At 37.7% G+C, this 19,275-nt stretch overlaps 1 protein-coding gene across 1 annotated transcript in view; it reads right to left on the bottom strand.

Annotated features, from left to right (window-relative positions):
• The window catches only part of LOC134044937 (cytochrome c oxidase assembly protein COX16 homolog, mitochondrial), a 44,797-nt gene extending 25,522 nt beyond the window's left edge, over nucleotides 1-19,275 (bottom strand). Inside the window, exons 1-2 of the mRNA XM_062494462.1 lie at nucleotides 19,206-19,275; nucleotides 6,764-6,841 (exon numbers count right to left, since the gene is read on the bottom strand). Coding sequence (XP_062350446.1) covers nucleotides 6,764-6,841; nucleotides 19,206-19,265 — 138 coding nt within the window. The 5' untranslated portion in view covers nucleotides 19,266-19,275. The remainder of the gene's footprint in view (nucleotides 1-6,763; nucleotides 6,842-19,205) is intronic.

Raw genomic sequence — 19,275 nt, 5'->3', positions numbered from 1 at the left:
AGAGGTTTATCTCACCTTTTATTCACTGGTCAAATAAAATAAAACCATATTCATAGAGTAAGGAAGGTAATTGTTTCTCCACAATGGGGTAATAATAAAATCTCAAGTTCAATCTCTATTTTTCAATCCATCAAAAGAAGACAACATAATTCTCAAGTATCTGCTTTAAAACAGGATGAAACCCATGTTGGGGCATTTCCTCTCAAACCTCCTTTATGGATTGCTTGGATAGCTATCTCAAACCAGGTATTTCACTTAAGACAATGGAAAAATGACCAAGATGAAACCCTGACTTAGTGCACAGCACCATAAACATACATTTAGATTTAGCTGAGCAGATACTGAAATTTTACTTCCCTATCTTTAATAATACAAAGAAACCATTTAGAGTCTTTTAAAGTATTAACAGTGGTAATTTAAATTGACCTTAACATTGGTAGGGGGAGTTTGCACACCAGGAAGCCTAGAGGATGAGTCTTAATCAATCTAATCCATTTGGAATAAAAAAAAAGCAGAAAGCCTGCAGATAACATAAGGTAATTGAGATCATGGACAATCTGGGCTGGCAGCAGTAGTGATAAGTCCATTAATTGTCATAAAAACACCGTGGACTTTGCCAGTCCAGTCCAATCACAGAGACCTGGCCTATCCACATTACTCCTGGAAACAGTAAAATCCATCAGGTTTTGGTCAGACAGAGGATCTTGGTGAACACCAAGGTTTAATAGGATTTCAAACACCGATGCTTATCCACTAAGAACTGTAATAAGTATATCTTGCCGTTTTCAGTCAATAGAAAAGTTTGTGGAAGAAAATTAAAACCACACCTTTTCATCTTGCTATCTATTTCTTAGTATCTTTGATAGCCTTTCAAATACAGGAAAAAACCCTTTTTAACACAGAAGCTGATCCTCAAAGAAGATAAACAAGTCAGCCTGCAGTAAACTGGCTTCATCTAGTAGCACACAGTATGTGTAGTGATGGGGACAATCTGCTGACATTCCACAAATCTAAGTTTAAAAAAAAAAAAAAATCACAAAATTTGTGCAATTTTAAACACTATTGATACATTCAGAGGTTTAAGTGATTTTGTTTTAAAACTGTCACCTCATATGAAACATGTTATTTAAAGGAAAAAATTATGCAACATATAGAAACATGACATTATTCATAAACCATACTAACATTACACTAAATATTGAAATTACATTTTATCTATAATGCTTCTTTTTTTTTCTGAAACAAACAATATAAAAAAGCAAACCAAACTTCTGCTGGGGCACAGAAATCCTGTCCAGGTGGACTTTATAGGCAGGTAAAATAGAAGCAATAACCAACAGACAGTTTCCACTGCACTGCTCCAGGCCATGCCCATATGTGCAACTCCCACAGACATACCTGAGGCAGTTTACATAAGGACAGCAATATTAATGTGCCAGCCAGCAACAAGGCAGGGCCTTGTCCAGTCACTTGCAGAAGTATTGCTTTTTTGGGTGGATGCTGAACCTCATTTAAACACTGCATTTCAAGTTGCAGCCACCTTGACTCAACAGTGTAAAACTCTTAGCAGTACATGTGTGAACAGAGCAGTGTTTTGACAGCAACACAAAAGCATTCTAATAGGCAGATACCACCTCTTATCTATGCACTGATGACAATGAGAAAATGCTGGAATGACTTCCTACACCTTTCTGAGGCAAATGTCAGATGTGTTCTTGCTTGACATAAAGCTCTCATGGAAACCGGTCAGTTCTCTGCTCCTATTTTTTCCTAGCTATTTCACCCTGACCCAGAACACTTGAAGTAATGGATCTCGCCTGAGGAAATTTTTCAATTCTCATATGAATTCAAATAATTCCTTTTATTTGAAGTAATTAACTTTCCTATTTCCTATGTAAAGTAGAGCAGCATTAATTACCTATATTCTACAGACTAAGAAAGTGAGATAGGCAGAGAGGAGCTCTGTGGTGCAGGAGGTGACTGAAGAGAGAACCTGAACAAGATGGATATGAAATTTCCAGTGAGATCAGTGGGTGTTATTTAAATCACATGCTGCTGTGGGTCTCCTGACACCCACTCAGGAGATTAAAGACACAATGTTAAAGAACAGCACTAGGGACCAACTAGCAATATTCTAAATCTGTAATAATACTGAGTATAACCAACCAGATGGTCAAGGCACTTACACCACTATCAAGCCCCACTATGAGAACTGCTGTGAGCCAGAAAAGTCAGAGTGCCATAAGTGATCATGTTAACTTTCTTTTCTCTTTCCATTTTCAAAGGACAGCAAGGTTTCCAGAATAATCTTCTATGCACCCCAAGTGCTTTTTTTTCTCAATTCAAGGTCCAGGATCATAAAATGAAAGCTGAGATCTTCACTATTATTAATTTTTGAACTAGTACCTTAAGGAAAACCAAATACACAATAAATAAAGATTCACAATGACAACACTACCACTCTACAGGTGTCAATAAGCAATGCCTCACGGGTAACTACACGCCAGTCAATTGGTCAAAAACACTAGCTAAGAAATTTTTAAGGCAATCTTCAGTCTGCATAAAGCAGGCTTTACACTGCTAGTGCATTTACTGAGTATGCTTCCAACCACCTCTCCTTTAATACTCTTTCTGGGTTTACAGGTTTATTGCTCATAGAGAATGGTGAAAGTACAGGCCAGGGACTTTAATTTTCGTCTGGATTTTAACTCCTGAAATGCATACATATTTAAATGCACAACTGATTTGAGGGTAAAACTCATGGAGGAGAAACTGAAATTTTATCATTTTGACTCTTTACTGCCTCTACTTTCTACTTCATTAAGACTGAAAACATTAGTATTATTTCTTAGCATTCTGCTTTTGGGGTGCACTCACTTTGCACAGGACATAGAAGTGAACAGGATCTTCATAGCTTGTAAAGAGATAAGTATGTAACATTATTTTACATAACCCACAGCAGAAAATATTTGCAGACTTCAAAGGCTAATTGATGTTTTGTTTCCTAACAAAATGGCATAGAGATTCCAGCTTTCTTAGAGGTGCTCCTGCTGCACATTACCCCAGAGGAACTCATTCAGTCCTATCCTATCCCAAAAGTCTGAGAACCTGCCTTGCAATGATACTTCTTCAACAGAGTCAATTTGAAGCTTAAAAACTCTCTTACTCTAAAAGGTTTGCTGATGGGGAAAAAGCACAAACTTTTCCAGGTAGTTAATATATCATTTCCTTTCAATTCTCTACAGTAGCTATTAGCCAGCAGTGCAGACCGCACCCCATGTTCCAAGATTCTTATGTCCAAAACTAAATCTGAATCAGCACATCTCTACAACACCTGGAATGACAACAGTGGGTCCATAGTATATAAATTAATTGATTGTTATATATACATTCTGTATATCTAATAGAAATTACATTTTCAGTAAAAAATACAAATTTAATAAAAATCTCCAATTACATACACAAGAAGAAAGACAAAGAAAGGGCCTAGTCTTCCATTTATGAATAATGGCATCTGGAACGATGCCTACACAAACCTACTAATGTCTTCTCTGTTAATTCCACATGGTTTTCCCATAAGCATACCTGGTTTTCTGAAACCTATTTTGATTTGCATAAATTCTTCCCAGAAAGTGAACAATTACCTTACCTAATGATTTCTCCCTTAATGGACATTTCAGCAACAACAGATAATGGAGAATAGTTTCAGGAAAATTCTGACTAGCATAAACAGGTATTACATCAGTAAGAGCAAGCTTCATTTAAATGCAGGACATTCATTGTGCTCAGGGAATATGACTTAACTAGGCATCCTGAGAAGATATAAGTGTAGCCAAATTTATTATTTTTTTGCTTTTGCAAGAGATGGGCATATCTGAAGTCCTGATATTCAAAGATGAACTAAACAGATGAACTATCTGCTCTTTAAATACCAATAGTCCCTCTTCAACTGCAACTCTAGGCTCTGTCTCACTATCCCATGAATTGGCTGAGCTGCAGTCCAAAATCCCAACACACAGCTCAAATGAATAAGAGGACACAATTCCTTTTGCAGCCCCTTCTCTGCCCCTCTCTCCCAACCCTAAAGCTAGCCCCAGGCCAATGCATCACAACAAAATCATACTCCTTCAAAGGTCCAAACCACCATTTTCTCTTGAATTTTAATACCTTTATCAGGGAACGTTCTTCAAAAGTCAGTTTGACATTAAAAACTTAGTCATTATTACTAATGCACCTTTTTTCATTAGGCCACAATAATCCAAAGTGGCAGCTAGCCCCTCAGTCACTGAAATACAGACTACATAGCAGCAGTTCTACTGCAGTGCTGCCTTTGAATATTACTGTTGACTGAGAAGTTGCTTACTAATGTGGTTTCCCTCTAAGCACAGTGTGAAGCTAAAAGTGAAAAATGAAAAGAACAGGTACTTTTGAAGGCAAAGGATCATAGTATTGCATCTGAAATGTATTAGATATTCACCACAAAAGGATTGTTTAAGTTTTGCTTTCTTAGCAGTTGAATTAGCAAGAAAACAAATTCAGGAATCTTGCTTACAAAAGGTGACATACTGGAGTTTGCACATGCTTAAAGTATAATCAAAAAAGACAGGCACTTGGGTGCTATGAATCCTAGCCTGCCTTAGGATTTGTGCAACCTCAATTTTTTCAGCAGTAAAATGTAAATAATAATCCTACCTTTTCTGACAGTAGAACTATGAAGCTTAATTAATTAAAATTCTGTGAAAGCCTTTTGAGCTCCTTGTATTGAAATTGTTATTGAATTTAATATTTTTATTATTCTGAAGGAGCAGCTGTAACAAAAAAAGTCTTTTCTTTTATTGCTTATTGCATTTTGCATGTAACTGTCCAACCCCCAAGAAGAATACTAGTCCATCTGTCCCTGTTCTGATAAGGATTTACAATAGTCCAACAGGGTTATACGAAAAAAGCATCAGGATTTTAAAGGCACTTTTGAATTACTCATATTAATGTTCTTTTCCTGAGTTCCATGTACATTTTAAACTAGATTTTTTATCCATTAAAAAAACATACTAGTCTCCTTTGCTGTCCTATTTAGTGAATTAGAATGGCTTTCAACTCTATTTGTATGGACACAGAAACAGAAAATGGAACACATTGCTTTGATTTGTCCATCTACAAACAAGCCCAAAGTTGGTGTTCCTTGTTCTGAGCCAATACTGCACTATTCTTTACTTCAGTGTCATCTACTTCTGAATAAAACTTCAAGGAAAAGAAAAAGAATACACAAAAGAGACGCTGCAGACTTAAGTAATACTGGTTAGAGCATAACTCAGAAGTCCTCTTTTAGCTTTTCAGAGTTTAAGAACTCCAGGGTGAAGTAGCTTCCACACAGAGCTTTCATGTACTACTTGACTAATTCAGTAATGCTTCCCATGATTATAAATGTTGGGACTAAGAGTCTCACGGACCTAAATTAGCACAACTATTAACAGCATCTTTCCCTGGGCTGCTCTTACAGTGCAGATCATGGGGGTCAAATGCAATACACTAAGTATGAATCTGACCCAAAAACTAACAGAAACACAGCAGGTAAACTCTTGCCCCACTGTTAGAGAAAAACTTAAATGGCTCCAAATGGTCCTAAAAGGCTAGAAATTATAGAAAATAGCTATCCAGAAGACAGCACTAGAGAAAAGATCTGTAAGATTACTCTCCCTAGTCTATAGGTTCTGTCATATACAGTTCTGAGCAGGAGTGGGCCACACAGTGCATGGAAGGCCATAGCCAGGTATGCAACACCTGTATGTAAGAGAACAATGAGGAATGATTAAAGTCATTTACATGGTCCACAAGTGTCTAAGACAAAAGAAAGGGGTTTCCAAACTCTGAACAGCCTAGGATCTCAAAGATTTCACCACAGTAGAAAGCCACAGCATCCAGAGTCCTGTATATTTTTGTTTTTCTATAAAGTGGCATAAAGTCACATAATGACCCCCCTTTAAAACAGCTTTGTGCAACCTGCAAGTCAGCAGCTCTGAGACCAGAAAGTCTCTCTGCATTGCAATAGCAGACCCTCACATTACCAAACCAGGGAAAGCAAGCCAATATTACCTTCTGCTGAACTGACATTCTCCTTTCAGATCATTTAATATGCAATCTGGGACCAGTGTTACATGTGGAAGTCTAAGTAGCACTAGCAAACATACTATTTCCCTCAGACAGAAGGTTTCAGGTTCATTTAAGAAAAGGCTTCTTATATACAGGATATTCTGACACAATGGATAGAAACTAGCTCCTGTTTCCTTCACAAGGCTTAAAGAACAGGATGTAGCACAATGTCAAAGGTACCTGCTAGTCTCAGACGATGCAAAGCCAAGCCCCAGAAACCATCTAACATTATATGCTCACTGCCAAGTATTGTTTGAAAACGGAACCTTCTAAAATACCAGATTTCCTAGTCTAAATTGGATACAGTACCCTTGCAATAACCTCCTTCTAAACGTGCTGCACTTCCTTCTCAAGATTCAGAACTGCCACTTACAATCAACTAAAGGAACAAAATGTTTCTATTATTTATGTTGATTTTTTCACGGATGGCAAAGGATTCATCATCATGTCAACCCCTTTACTGTTACCTACTCTGCCTACTACCTATGAGACTCAGCTGTAGCTCAGGGCCAAGCAGTGAAAGGCAAATACACCAAGTTTGCTTGTCCCATTAATTCTTTAGAAAGCAGCATGTAGGCATAAGGAAATGAAAAGCAAAGCAAACCATTTAAACTACCTTGCCATGTAGTTTGTGAACATCGTATCTTATCTGAGCAAATTCACGGAGTCCAAAAGATCCTCCAATGAGATAGAGCTGAAAACAGAATGAAAACATATGTGTTAGGACTGTTATAGAAAAGAATGCTTTGCACACATACAAAAAATACTTTGCATACTGACCCAGTTCATTTACCAAGGGACTCTACTATTTTTTGAACAGAAACATCAGAAGCTGAAAAAAAAAGAATATTTAGAAAATAAGTACAGGTGCCTTCTTCCACTCTCTGAGCCTTGATTTCACACATTTCCTTCTTTATACAAAGCCAGCTGCTACATGACTCAGACTTTCCAAGAACTTCCTCTCCTCTTACCACTTTTTTTCCCTCCCCATGTGGTTTCCTGACATAATGGCAGCAAAGGAACCTTTACCTCACTGTCACAGGTTTTATTCTCATAAATTTTCAAACTCTATGGGGAAGTAACAATGCCACACTGACTTACTCTGGTGTCTGTGGGTAACAGATCTAATTAAGCTTCTGAACAGACCATGACTGTAGCTATAGTTCAATAACATATTATCACCCAGGCTAAGAAATCATATCCAGCACACCTATCCTTTCATTACTCCTTAGTTATCATGCAATTTCCTCCATGCTTTTGAAGCTTAAGAATAATAAAGGGAGAAATGGGGGACTTTATAGCCACATAAGAAATCATTATATTATTCTTTCTTATGACAGAGTGGTATCACAAAACTGTGTATGTATTTTTACCATTAGAAATTGAGAGACCATCCAAAGATCAAGTATTGTTTAAAAAAGAAGAGACTTGAAAATTAGCTTAGAAATCTAACTACTTTGTGTAAAAGCCAGGTCCCTTACTAAAGCTCTGACCTCAGTGTCTGCTGTTCTCTGTTAATGCAGATAACATAGGAGGCCAAAAGGCTTCACATCTAGAGACGCACATTTAAGGAAAGTGGGAGCATTCTCTGAGGACCTGAGTGAAGGTAGATAAAAATTCTAGACAAATCCCACCAACAGCACCCTCTTTCATCATGCAACTTTGCTATTACAGTCCTTCATTATAGGCCGTTGCTGAACTGCTGTTTTCTACACACTGTTGGCTGATTTCTTACTACATATTAGGCTTGCAGCAATGGCCTGTGTCCAAGAATTGATATAATTATGCTGTGCAGGTAGTCAAAGTGCATGTTCCTTCCAGAAAGTGGAAGCTCATGTCACGGTGGCCACAAAGAATTAGAAATTAGAAACAAAAACCTGTCTTCTACACTCATTCATTCTCAAAGCTGCAGGACTGTATTATTTCCCACCAAGCAGGTAAAATTACTCACAACCACATGAACACTTTCTCCACACATGCACTTAGATGCTGGTAAGGTACAGACTGGTACCCCAGAACTGATGTACTCTGTTCAAAGAAGAAATCCTTCATCAAGAGCCAGGAGTTAAAGGCTCCAGAGCCTCTTTCTGGTCCTTTAAGTAAGCCTTAAAATCTAGCTGATAATAAAAACAAATAGACACAAATTTTGCAGTATGAACACCCAGATGCTAGGCCACAGACCACTAGTTTCAGAAAGCCAATCAGAAAATCATCATATGGTACCAATTCCAGTGACTAGAATGAATGACCAAAATAGACTAGAATGACCAAAAACTGGGTGGCATCATACTTGTGCCACAGCTGTTTCAAGGACTGACGATCTTGCAGATATGGAATCATCAAAATACTCAGTAGAAAAAACAAAAAGAAAGAACAGTCTTCCTTGAGTCAGTATTTTGGTAAGAAAAAAATAAAAGAAAGCAGAAAATAAAGTGTTCAAAATGGTTAAAAAGAACTTGAACATTATTCAAGATTTATTCAATCAAATCAGAAGATTTGTCAGATGAAGATATGGCAGCACATAAAGCTGAAAATCTCAAGGATCAGATTGTAATTGAATTTTAACATGGTTGATGTCTCAGCATAAATTTTCATTAGCTGATCTTCTTTAATTCCTAACAAGCATTATGTTAATTAACAGCCACTGTGTTAATAAAGTTTAAGTCCTAATAAACACAAATCTGAAATGCTATAGACAAGTTTATGGCTGTTACAAGCCAGAGCTTCTTGCCTTTTTTCCATATTAGTATGTTGTCAAAGACTGTCTATGGCAAGGCAAAAGCAACTGCACTAGAAATGGTTCAGTTACTAAACCAGGCAGAAAGCAGCAATTACTTGTGACATCAATTAAAAATTAATTTGCCCAACAATAAACTTGCATGGAGTATATCCTGTTATGAGATGCAATATGAACAATTAGAAGACTGGCTTGCAAAGCCATGCTGCAAGCTAAAAAGGAACTATTATATTCTTTAGCTTTAAAAGTCTGTAATGTACACTGCAACTACGAAAAATCAAGTTGAAGGTTGTTGCATGAAGTAAGTCACGTGCCACTCACTTTGTTTCATCACATCCTATCACTTGTTTGACAGCAACCATCCATGGCACCGTGTATTTTACGTTTACAGCTACACACAGTAAAGAAGTTGATACACCTCTCATTTTCTCTTTTGGAATTCAGGTTTTGGCCTGATGCTGCAGATTTACCCACAACGCCTTGGTACTGTTAAGAGGAAGAAAGCCCACTTTGGATTGTGATGGACTTTTGCTCTTCATGGAGCAGAAGCAGCATAACAAGCTTGGCAAGTCAGCACATTTAGTTTATCAAGCATTACCAGTACAGTTGCCTTTAATTTGATTTATCTTACCATGAAACATCAGTTAAGATCCATCAGAGACAAAGGACATTGATGCTGTAAGAAAGTACAAATGCTGCTGAAATATTACACAGTGTAATAGTAATGGAAGGTTAGGACTAAGATTAAATAATTAGGACTAAGATTAAATAATTTTGCAAAGTACAGGATACGCACAAAGAATATAAATAATATATTTACAAGTTCATTTGACCAGTGCTTGAAAGAACCAAAGATGATGTCTGACTTGACTGCAAAATCAGACCAGAATCAGTCATATTCAGCACTTATTTAATCAACCAACAGTATGTCAATATAGTCAGCTGACAGCCCTGAGCATGAATCACACTCATCTACACAAGCCAGAGCAGCAATGGACAGTCAATTCAGTCAATTACCTTTTTGAAAACTTTGTTCAAAAGCCAATAAAAGAAGGTATAAATGAATTCATGCAACTGTAATACTATTAAAGGCAGCAAAGGACTCAGTGACTGACAATGCATGGAGTAGAAATACGAGTCTTGGGTTTAACTGTTTCCTTCCTCTTCTGTTGCATTATGAGGGAAGATGCTCTCGCTACGTTAATTTCAGTTAGCTGTATTGACAGACAACAGTAAACCAGTAAAAATCACCAGCCAAAATAATTACAAGCAGAATAAGACTCAAAATTCCCAGCACCATTATTAGTTTGTTGACTTTGCATATTCTGTATGTCTCCCATACTGTTCTAGTTCCCCAAGTTCTCTGTTCTCTGTTCTGTAAAACAGAGATAATCTCTACATTCTTTGCAAAACACTCATCAGTCTAAAAAGCACTACAATGGACAAATTTACCCAGTGTAACCCAAAAGCAACACTGAAGTCGAGTATGCTCCATCCACTAGTCTAGGCATAAAAAGACAGTAGAAGATATTCAGGATGCCATACAAATGTAAGTTAGGTTGGCAACATTCTAATGAAGTCAGGATCAAGTTCACTCTCCTGTTAAGTGAAGGGGGAAAAGTAATGCCACATATAATAAAAATTAAAATATTTTAATTGCAATTTTTGAATCATACAGATACTTAATGTACATGATAAAATATTAAGACACTGGCATCTGAAGGATACTCAAGCTGGAAAGTTCATATATACTTGCATTCTTTTATTGTGAGGGAACTATTAATTTTATTTGCTTCACAGTCAGAGGTAAAAATCATTTATGCAGTGAGTATCATCAGTCTTGTTACTTGAATGCTCTCAGGAGATTGATGAAAGGATAGTAACTCCTCATTTTTCCTTTACACCTGAAGTTTAACTTAGGGAGGCAAAGATCATTAACCATACTAGCCAGCACTTAACACCAAAGCAAACAGCCTAACAGCACTGCTAGTACAACCCCCATTAAAGATCACACATTGGATTATTCCTTTATGTTTCAGTGAGTATACAAAAAAAACCCCTACAATATTGTAATGCAATTATGCATGCATGGAAGACTTGCATGTTCCAAAACAAAATGAAAGATAGGATGTGACATAAGAGCACCATCTGTCACATACACTCAGCAACCTCAATAAACATTTTATGTAAAAAAATGACATAAAATTCTCTTTAATAACATTCTTTTAAAAATTCTATTTGTTCACGTCTCCACTGGGAAGTATGTTATGCAGTCAGTTATAGATGACATCAGACTAATCCTCTGAACCACATCTTAGGATGGGAAATATTTGTATTTGTCACCAGCTACAGTAGGTGGCCACTGGGGGCTCATAACAGCAGAATTTAGGATTACAACAGATCCTTTTTCCAGTTTCCTTCATAATCTAAAGCAATCAACTTCACTTCATTGGGTTAACAAAACAATAAACTGCTTCTCTGGCAGCACCAGGAATTTGCCATGTCAGAGGCATCGCTGTTGTTAGACAAAGCCAATCCTACTGCAGTACCAGTTGTGAAAGAGATTATTACAAAGTCATAAATCCCTAAATTAACCAAATCACAGTGTTTAGTGCTGGCAACACAGAGCATGCGGTGACAGAAAATATTATGATACATATACAATGAAGGAACATGGTAATTTTCTAACCTCTTCTTCAAGACTGCTACAGAACTCTCCAGCTATTCATCAGGAGCTTCAAAACTAGAGCAGAAGCGAATTATTTTAGTTTAGTTTGCAGTGATTACAGCAAAGAGAGTTCTGGGGGTTCCTTTTTAAAGAACTGTCAGATGTGCAGTGCAAGATTGGTGAAAGACAGCAATTTAGCAGTCCAGAAGACTGAAGTTTCTTTTCTTTTCCCTAAATAAAGCAGCAGGGCAAATTGCCAGTCCCGGAAAAGACCAGGCAACTCATCTTAACCTGAAGCGCCCCCCTCTGCCAGCTCTAACTCTCAAAATTTTATTTCCCACAGCCATTCCTGCACTTGGCTCTAAAGCTGAAACTGCAGAGAAGAAAGAAAAATAGTGCAAAGTCTCCTCAAAAACTTACTAAATGCTCTCCTCACTCTCAATGGAAGCAAGAGGGTCTACCTTTACTTCTTGTCAACAAAAAAATGGAAATAACTTTTAGTTCACACCAGAGGTCTCCTTTGGAAGAAAACAGAAACAAAACCCCTGCATCTATCAGGAGTTATTTCATTCAAAGGCACATCAAATAAGCAAACACTCTGACTTAATGCATATGCTAGAATCACATGTTGTAGAAAGGCTGAACTGCATTACACTCAAAAATGGATGAAATACAGCAGTAGATGACCACATGGATAGCATTCAGGAACAGCAGCTGGTATAAACTGGAGCCAATTGTTACTGACTGATAAAGCACAGTGTAGTTTGCACAGCATGCAGAACACGTGTAGAGCATTAAACTTGGCTAGTATGCTTGATACCCCAAGGTATCAGGTTAATTGGCTCAGTAAGAGAATGTTCAAAGCAATGATTTTAAAGATTGCAAAAATGAATGGCTACAGGCCAGAGGAAAAAAAAACAAAACCAAAAACAAAAAAACCCCTCAAACCTTGTCCATAACCTTTTGATCTATTCAATGTCTTATGAGAAAACAAAATTTCTGTTTGTTAAAATGTCCAATTCATAATAGGTTTTAAAGCAAAGAAAATGCATGTAATAGAAACCAATCTAAGAATAATGCAAAAGAGATAGAAACCTATATGTCCCTCAATGTGAGCATGAACAAAAAAGGGCATTTTCAGCCACAGCATTGTCATTTTGCATTACATACATTGCTGGGCTGGTCAGATAGCAAAGGAATTTCACTCTGCAGCTGCAGCTGTTTGAAATCCAAGTCTGCCCTGGTGGACGAGCTGCAGTTTCTGAACATCCCATTCATTTTTGCCATAAGCTTCTAAAAAACAAAACTTTATTCCTTATTAACATTATCATTTCTGCAACTCACAGGTTCAAATCTAGCCAAGGTAAACTACAACGAGAAGGCGTTTACATCTTGTGGCAAGCCAGAGCTCTTGTGATATATCAGGCACTGCTCAAAACTGCAATAAACTGAAACCTTCATGAAAGAACATAAAAAGAAACCACAATAAGTATTATTTCTCTATTGCTAATCCTGGACAAGGAATGAAGAGTAAACATTCTGTAGAATAAATATAAATCTTACACTTTTACCATCACAAGCCCTTGAATAAGTGGGAGACCTAGGGCAGAACAAAACACACAATGAAAACAGGCACGTCTGGACTTCTCTTTCTGTTCTGAGGCTCAACAGAGAACCTCAGAGCCCCTGAGTGCCAGATGAGTCCATTCTAACAGCATTAAAAGATGAAAATGCACCCTTTATGTTTTGAAATGAGACAGAAGGAAAATCTGAAGTACTAAAAAGTGTCTATTTGTTTGTCACATATATCTGGAAAACTGATCTCAAAGACTGAAAATGAAAAATTTAAGGTGTTGATTCAAAAGGAGAACTCAGAAGTTTTAAGACCTAACAGTCAACTGAAAGATGGAAATCAGCTAATTCAGACTGCACAAACCAGACTCCACAGAAGCCCAGTCAGCCTGAACACCGACTTCCACACGAGCACCAACAGTTCCAGGGCTGGTTTTGTCTGGAACAGCTCCACACAGTGGATTCAAACACACACAGATGAACAGGAGATGCAAAGCAGAAGCACAGGAGAAGTTGAAGATATATCTCATCATAGGCCTAGAGACCCAATACAAGTCACTGAAGCATAAAACCACTCTGTTATTCACTGACTAGGAGTAACAACTTTTAAATTCTAAAAACAGTTTTGTATTTATTGCTCCTCTAGGCTGCAAATGTAATACTTGTGACTCTTACAGGCAATCACAATTTATCTACAAATACTAGAAGTCAGAATTATCTTCTCATGGATGAATATTAACTTCTATTCATCTCTCAAAAATGTATTAACATTTAAATAAATGGTTCTGCATATGTCAATTTTTATTGTAAAGTTACATGAAGTAATAGATATTAATAAAAGTCCTGCAATTCAGTATTATGAATTGTTTAAGGCAATAATGTGAAAGATGTTAGCAATAACACTGACATACCAAAAAGTGAAAAATGCTGATTGCAGTAATCCTTCTTTGAACTGTATCAGAAAACAATGTAGTAAGTTTCTCTTCAGACACTGATAGCCACAATAAGACCTCAGAATCGTGATTACTCCAAAGAAAAATTGTCCATATTTGCAGTGTTCATATGATGTTTTTACAGGCAGATCCTTCAAAATCTGTGGGAAAAAGTGTGCCTTGTATTTAGCATACCCCAGGACTCAAAATTGAGCAGATTTCTATAAAATGAATTAGAAATCTCAAATTTAAAGAAATCTATGAAAAAGCAACCCATTAACCCTGCACACTTTCACTTTAAGTAACTCAAAGGACAACAAAATATCATTTCATACACCTGCAAAACATCTCTGGGCATCAGTCCTTGCTCCTAGATGACCCTGACTTCACACAAACAAAAACTAAAGTGTACAATACTAATCCACGGACAAGTAATTTCAAGTCCTGATGTCTGGAAAAGTTGTTTTGGTTTTGTTTGTTAAAACAACTGGGTCATTCATGAGAGCCTGAGATGCCACTGACATTCTCTAATGGTGCCTAGAAGCACTGACCACACTGCTGCAGCATTGTTAGGGACCTGTTCTAATATGACCTTTTTTCTAGTCCTGCACATGACATCCATTCTGGCATCCCTTGACAAAGTGTTTATCAAAGTAAATTTGCACTGCTCAGGGCAGCAGCGTAGATGGCATTGTAGTATAGTCTGTACTAATAATCACTACTGGAAATAGTTTTTAGAAACATTTATTCATAGTAAAGTCTTTCACTGCTCCAAGCTACCTGTATCTTCTCCTTTGGCAATACTAGGCACACCAAGTAAAACACCAAAGACAAGATCCAGAAGGAGAAGCAAAGTACTTGTAAAAGCAGTCATTACAGGATGAGGGAAAAAAAACCCACAAAACCCCAGAGAAATGAAAGGAAGTCAAAATCTACAGCAATAGGTATGGAGAATGTTGCAACATAGTACAAATCTGAAAATCTGCATTACTATCTATATACACAGTACAACATACTTACTTCAGTTGTGCAATAAAATTCATCAAATGAACCACAGACTATATTTTCTATCTGCTAGAATGTCACTTCACATACTCAGAACATATTTTTTTCCTTTTAACATACTGACAGCACTGGAACTACATCTATACATTCATTTTGCAGCTTAGAGAGTTTGAAAAATCCTTGCCTAGAATCAGATGGAGACACAACCACAAAAGCAAGTCTTGGGAAGTGCTGTGAGCATATGAAACAATAGGAGAATTTTTAACATGTGTTTTACATTTGCTACTACTTTGCAACTTTGAAATTCAAACTTGTTTCCTTAATGATATAGAGTCATCATTTAAACCTGTTGGAAAAAAATAACTTCTAGCAGACTTCAAATATTCCAAGAGTACCAGAGAGGTGACCTTACATGTTCAGTGTCCCATAGGAAGGTCAGATGCTAGATGCACCAGCTGCAAGACCAAGAAGCCTTCCTCTCTCAGGATCTTACAGAAGCATCACTGCAGCAATATGACATTGACAGACACACCCCTTTTGGTCAGGTAGAGCTGGCTGTGGAATACAAAGCAGCAGAAACTGAAGTTCTCCTTTTATAACAGAGCCACAAATGCTGAAGACTTCTGTAACTGTAAGTTAAGCTTCATGTGATCAGGAAAGAATTTCCGTAATCAAAATAGCAAGCAGAGATGTCAATATAGGTGACAAAGAAGTTTAAGTTACCACAGAGGTGGCACAGCCCTTTACTGCAACATCGAATTTTAGATACACCTGAAAGCTTTCTGGAGTTCATCCCAACATCTACACAGATGTTACCATCTACAGAAATGCTTTGGGACTGCTCCCTTGATCACATTCAAGCTGTTCAGACATACCAGGTTACATCACTCTCTCCTGCATGCTTGCTGTTTTAGGCCACACAGAGATACTGTATCTACAAAGTTTACAAAGTTACAGGAAAACAATTACAAATCGGAGTTTCCTGCATGTTTAAGTCCTACCCTCTAGGGTTTCCTTGGTGGTCACAAAGAAACACTTTCAGCTACTGAGAAAATATGACTGAAAACTGTGATTTCCACATCTTAATCTGAAAGCTGTTGTCAGTATGACGTTTAAAGATCAACCAAGAAATTCTTTCTCCATTGAAATAGTCTCACAGTCCCAAAACCAAACAAAAAACTATCAGGACAATTTACATGAAAAAGTAAGAAATATTTTAAATATATATCTGGGGAGGGGGGTGTAACGAGACACCCATCTTTCTTTGAATTAGGACCTCTTTAATCCTGGAGCCTTTTCATTTCCATATGCAGTTTAAAAAGGCAAGATATAAAAGCAATTTGATTTTTTTTCTGCCAAAAACTCAAATAGAGTACCGGTAAAAAGTTCAGCAGTACTGAAGAATAGTCCTGCATCTGTCTAGAGAGAGAGAAAAATATGTACAGAATGTAATAATCTAACAGAAACCTTTGGTTTCAGTATTATTAACAAATTCAGCAGAATATAAAGGATTGCAAAGGCATGCTCCTTCTGATTCTTTGCCAAGATTCACTGTCATTTTTGCTGTAATTGATCGTTTAGCACACTTCTGTTCAACTTCAGAGATGCCTTCAGAGCTCCATAGACAGCTGTGTAACTGACAATTGCATGAATTTTCCTTTTTCTTACTCCCTGGGAAGCCTTTGGGCAGCAAGTCAGAAACATTATGAAGTATTCGCAAGGGAGAATGATTTTAAGGCAGGGAGACATGAAACCTTGGAAAGAAATATAATAGAATATTTCTCTATATAATATTGTGTCTGGAGGAAAGCACTCTGTAGCAACAGGAATAGAGTGAAATTAGGCAATACAAAGTCAAAGAAACCAGTCTTAAAAGTTCCTCCTATGACCTGTGGAAAATCTTGCAAAAACACCAGGGATGGCCAAAAGGACAACCACAAGCCTGGCCTGGGATGCTGAAGTCCTGGCTCCAGTACTGAAGTAGAACTGCTGCCAGAGAGTTGTTCAAGCTCATCTTAAAAACCCCAGTTACATATCAGAGCACTCTTTCCTAAAAAAAAAAAAGAGCACTATTTTCCTAACACGTTTATTTTGGGAGTACTTTCCCAAGTGATGAAAGACAACCTTCACTCTCAATGTACAATATATAGAACTTTGCAGACTTTTTCTAAAATAAACTGAAGTCAATTCCTTCAAGCATTCCTTAAAAGTGGAATGTTGGCTTTAACCTTTATGTCGCTTTCCTCTAGACTTTACAGTTCATCATCTCCAGAATGGCACCACAGAGCTAAAAAGTCGCTCCAGCTGAGGACTGAGTACACAGGAAGAACCCTGTTTCATGTTTTACTCTACTTTTGACAAGCTCCTCTGTCTTGTAATGACATTTCTGTTTTTTCACAATAGTACAGCCTACATTATTTCTACAGGACCTACCTTACCTCCAAAGATACCTTTTAATTTACCAAGCATGTGGTAACCACGTTTCATAGTATCCTTTTAATCCATTTGAGAACTAAAAAGATAAGAAACATATCTTTGCCCTACTTCCCTGAAATGCAATTCTCACAGGGAAGATAATGTAGAAAGCTTTATCAAAATCAGAATCTTGTGTATCAGTTGAATCTCGTCACCTGCTACACCAGTTAATCTGATGTACTTATTATTAAAAAGCAGTGGTTTGTTTTTTTTTCCTCCACTAGGTCACCACCTTTAAGTATCTATTATTTAATCACATAATATTTACCCCAGGCCTTCCACAGAGTTAAAATTGAGCTGGAGAATACTAAACTGCCTGATCTTCCCTGATTCTGGAAGAAAAGTAGCAAGCCTCAAATAATTACATAAATGAAAGCACCATAAGATAAAACCGTACCCAATCTTTAACATCTAAGCAAGGTGTTATTAAACTGAAGAATATTCTCAGAGCACTCATACATGAAAAATCCAAAACCAAAACAAATTTGGTCTAAGCATGAAAGCAGCACAGTTCTGGACAGCCTCTCAGGTACACGTGCATGCAAGCGGGATACCTAAAAAAGCTGCAACACTATGTTTGATCACTTCAAGAAAGGTGCTGTAGGTAGAGTTTGTGTGCAACAGCAGGGAGTGGAGCTGCTAATGCAAATGATCTCATGTAGTTGTGGTATTATCACACTATTTTGTTGGGTTATTTGGTTTAACTGTTTCCATTTTTCACAAATACCTTCATCAATATTCCAAAAAAGATATACTTCATTAATAACTTCCATGAAAGTCCTTACTCTAGAACATTGGCAATATCCCTTTAAAATAAAGGCCTTAAACTTTTTTTAACTCCATCAAGTGTCAATGCCCTTCTGTCAACTCCATTTTCCCAAGGCATGCTGCTGAACGTTTGAGGAAGATGACACTGATTTCTCTAGCAGCTTTATAAAAGTGTAGGAATTATCATTTGCCTTATTCTTCATCTACCTTGAAATTTGTTTACTTTGTGCAAACCAACGGTATAGATGGATAAGGAGATATGAATTGCACAAACAGAAACCACACTGGCCTTGGTACTGCTTTTGTCTTCCTTCCTGAGTTTTTATCCATAAGTGCATCTGAGGTTTTTCATCTTCCCCCTAATGAACACAGGTACTTAGGACAGAGAAGTGCAACCTAACGTGCACTATCTACAGAGGTAATGTGTGTAAGAACATCTTAGACTTTTGCTTTAATCCTTCGACATTAGTGATCTCCCCTAAGCTCAATTACTCTAAAAAGCTATGCCTCACCCACCACAGTGAGCGCAGCTGCTACCTAGAATGCATCAACTCACTTCACTCAGAATCTTTCCACTTATTTAGATGTACAAATTATCAGACCACCAGCGCCGCCGAAGTTTAAAATCCAATGGAAAGCTAAAGAAAGTAAGACAAGAAACACAAATGGTGTTTCACAGGGAAAAAAAAAAAAAAAAAATAAAGCCAGCTAAATGCATTTCCCCCAGGCTCCAGTCAGGAATATCTTCAGGAGTGTATTTCACACGCGTGTCCCGAAGCTCCGCAGCAGCGGGGCCAGCACGGCTCCCACGGCCCCTGTCGGCCCGTGCCGAGGAGGGAACAGCAGAGCGCCCACCCGCCCCCGCCCTCCCCGAGCTCCGCCGCCCCGCCGTGCCGCTCACCAGCAGGGGCACCCCGAAGGTCATCGTGCGGCCCCTGCACAGCCTCCGCAGCCTCTCCATTCCCCGCTCC

This window comes from Cinclus cinclus, chromosome 6 (assembly GCF_963662255.1).
Source record: "Cinclus cinclus chromosome 6, bCinCin1.1, whole genome shotgun sequence".
In the NCBI taxonomy this organism is placed as follows: domain Eukaryota; kingdom Metazoa; phylum Chordata; class Aves; order Passeriformes; family Cinclidae; genus Cinclus; species Cinclus cinclus.
This window is presented reverse-complemented; position numbering and strand designations above follow the sequence as displayed.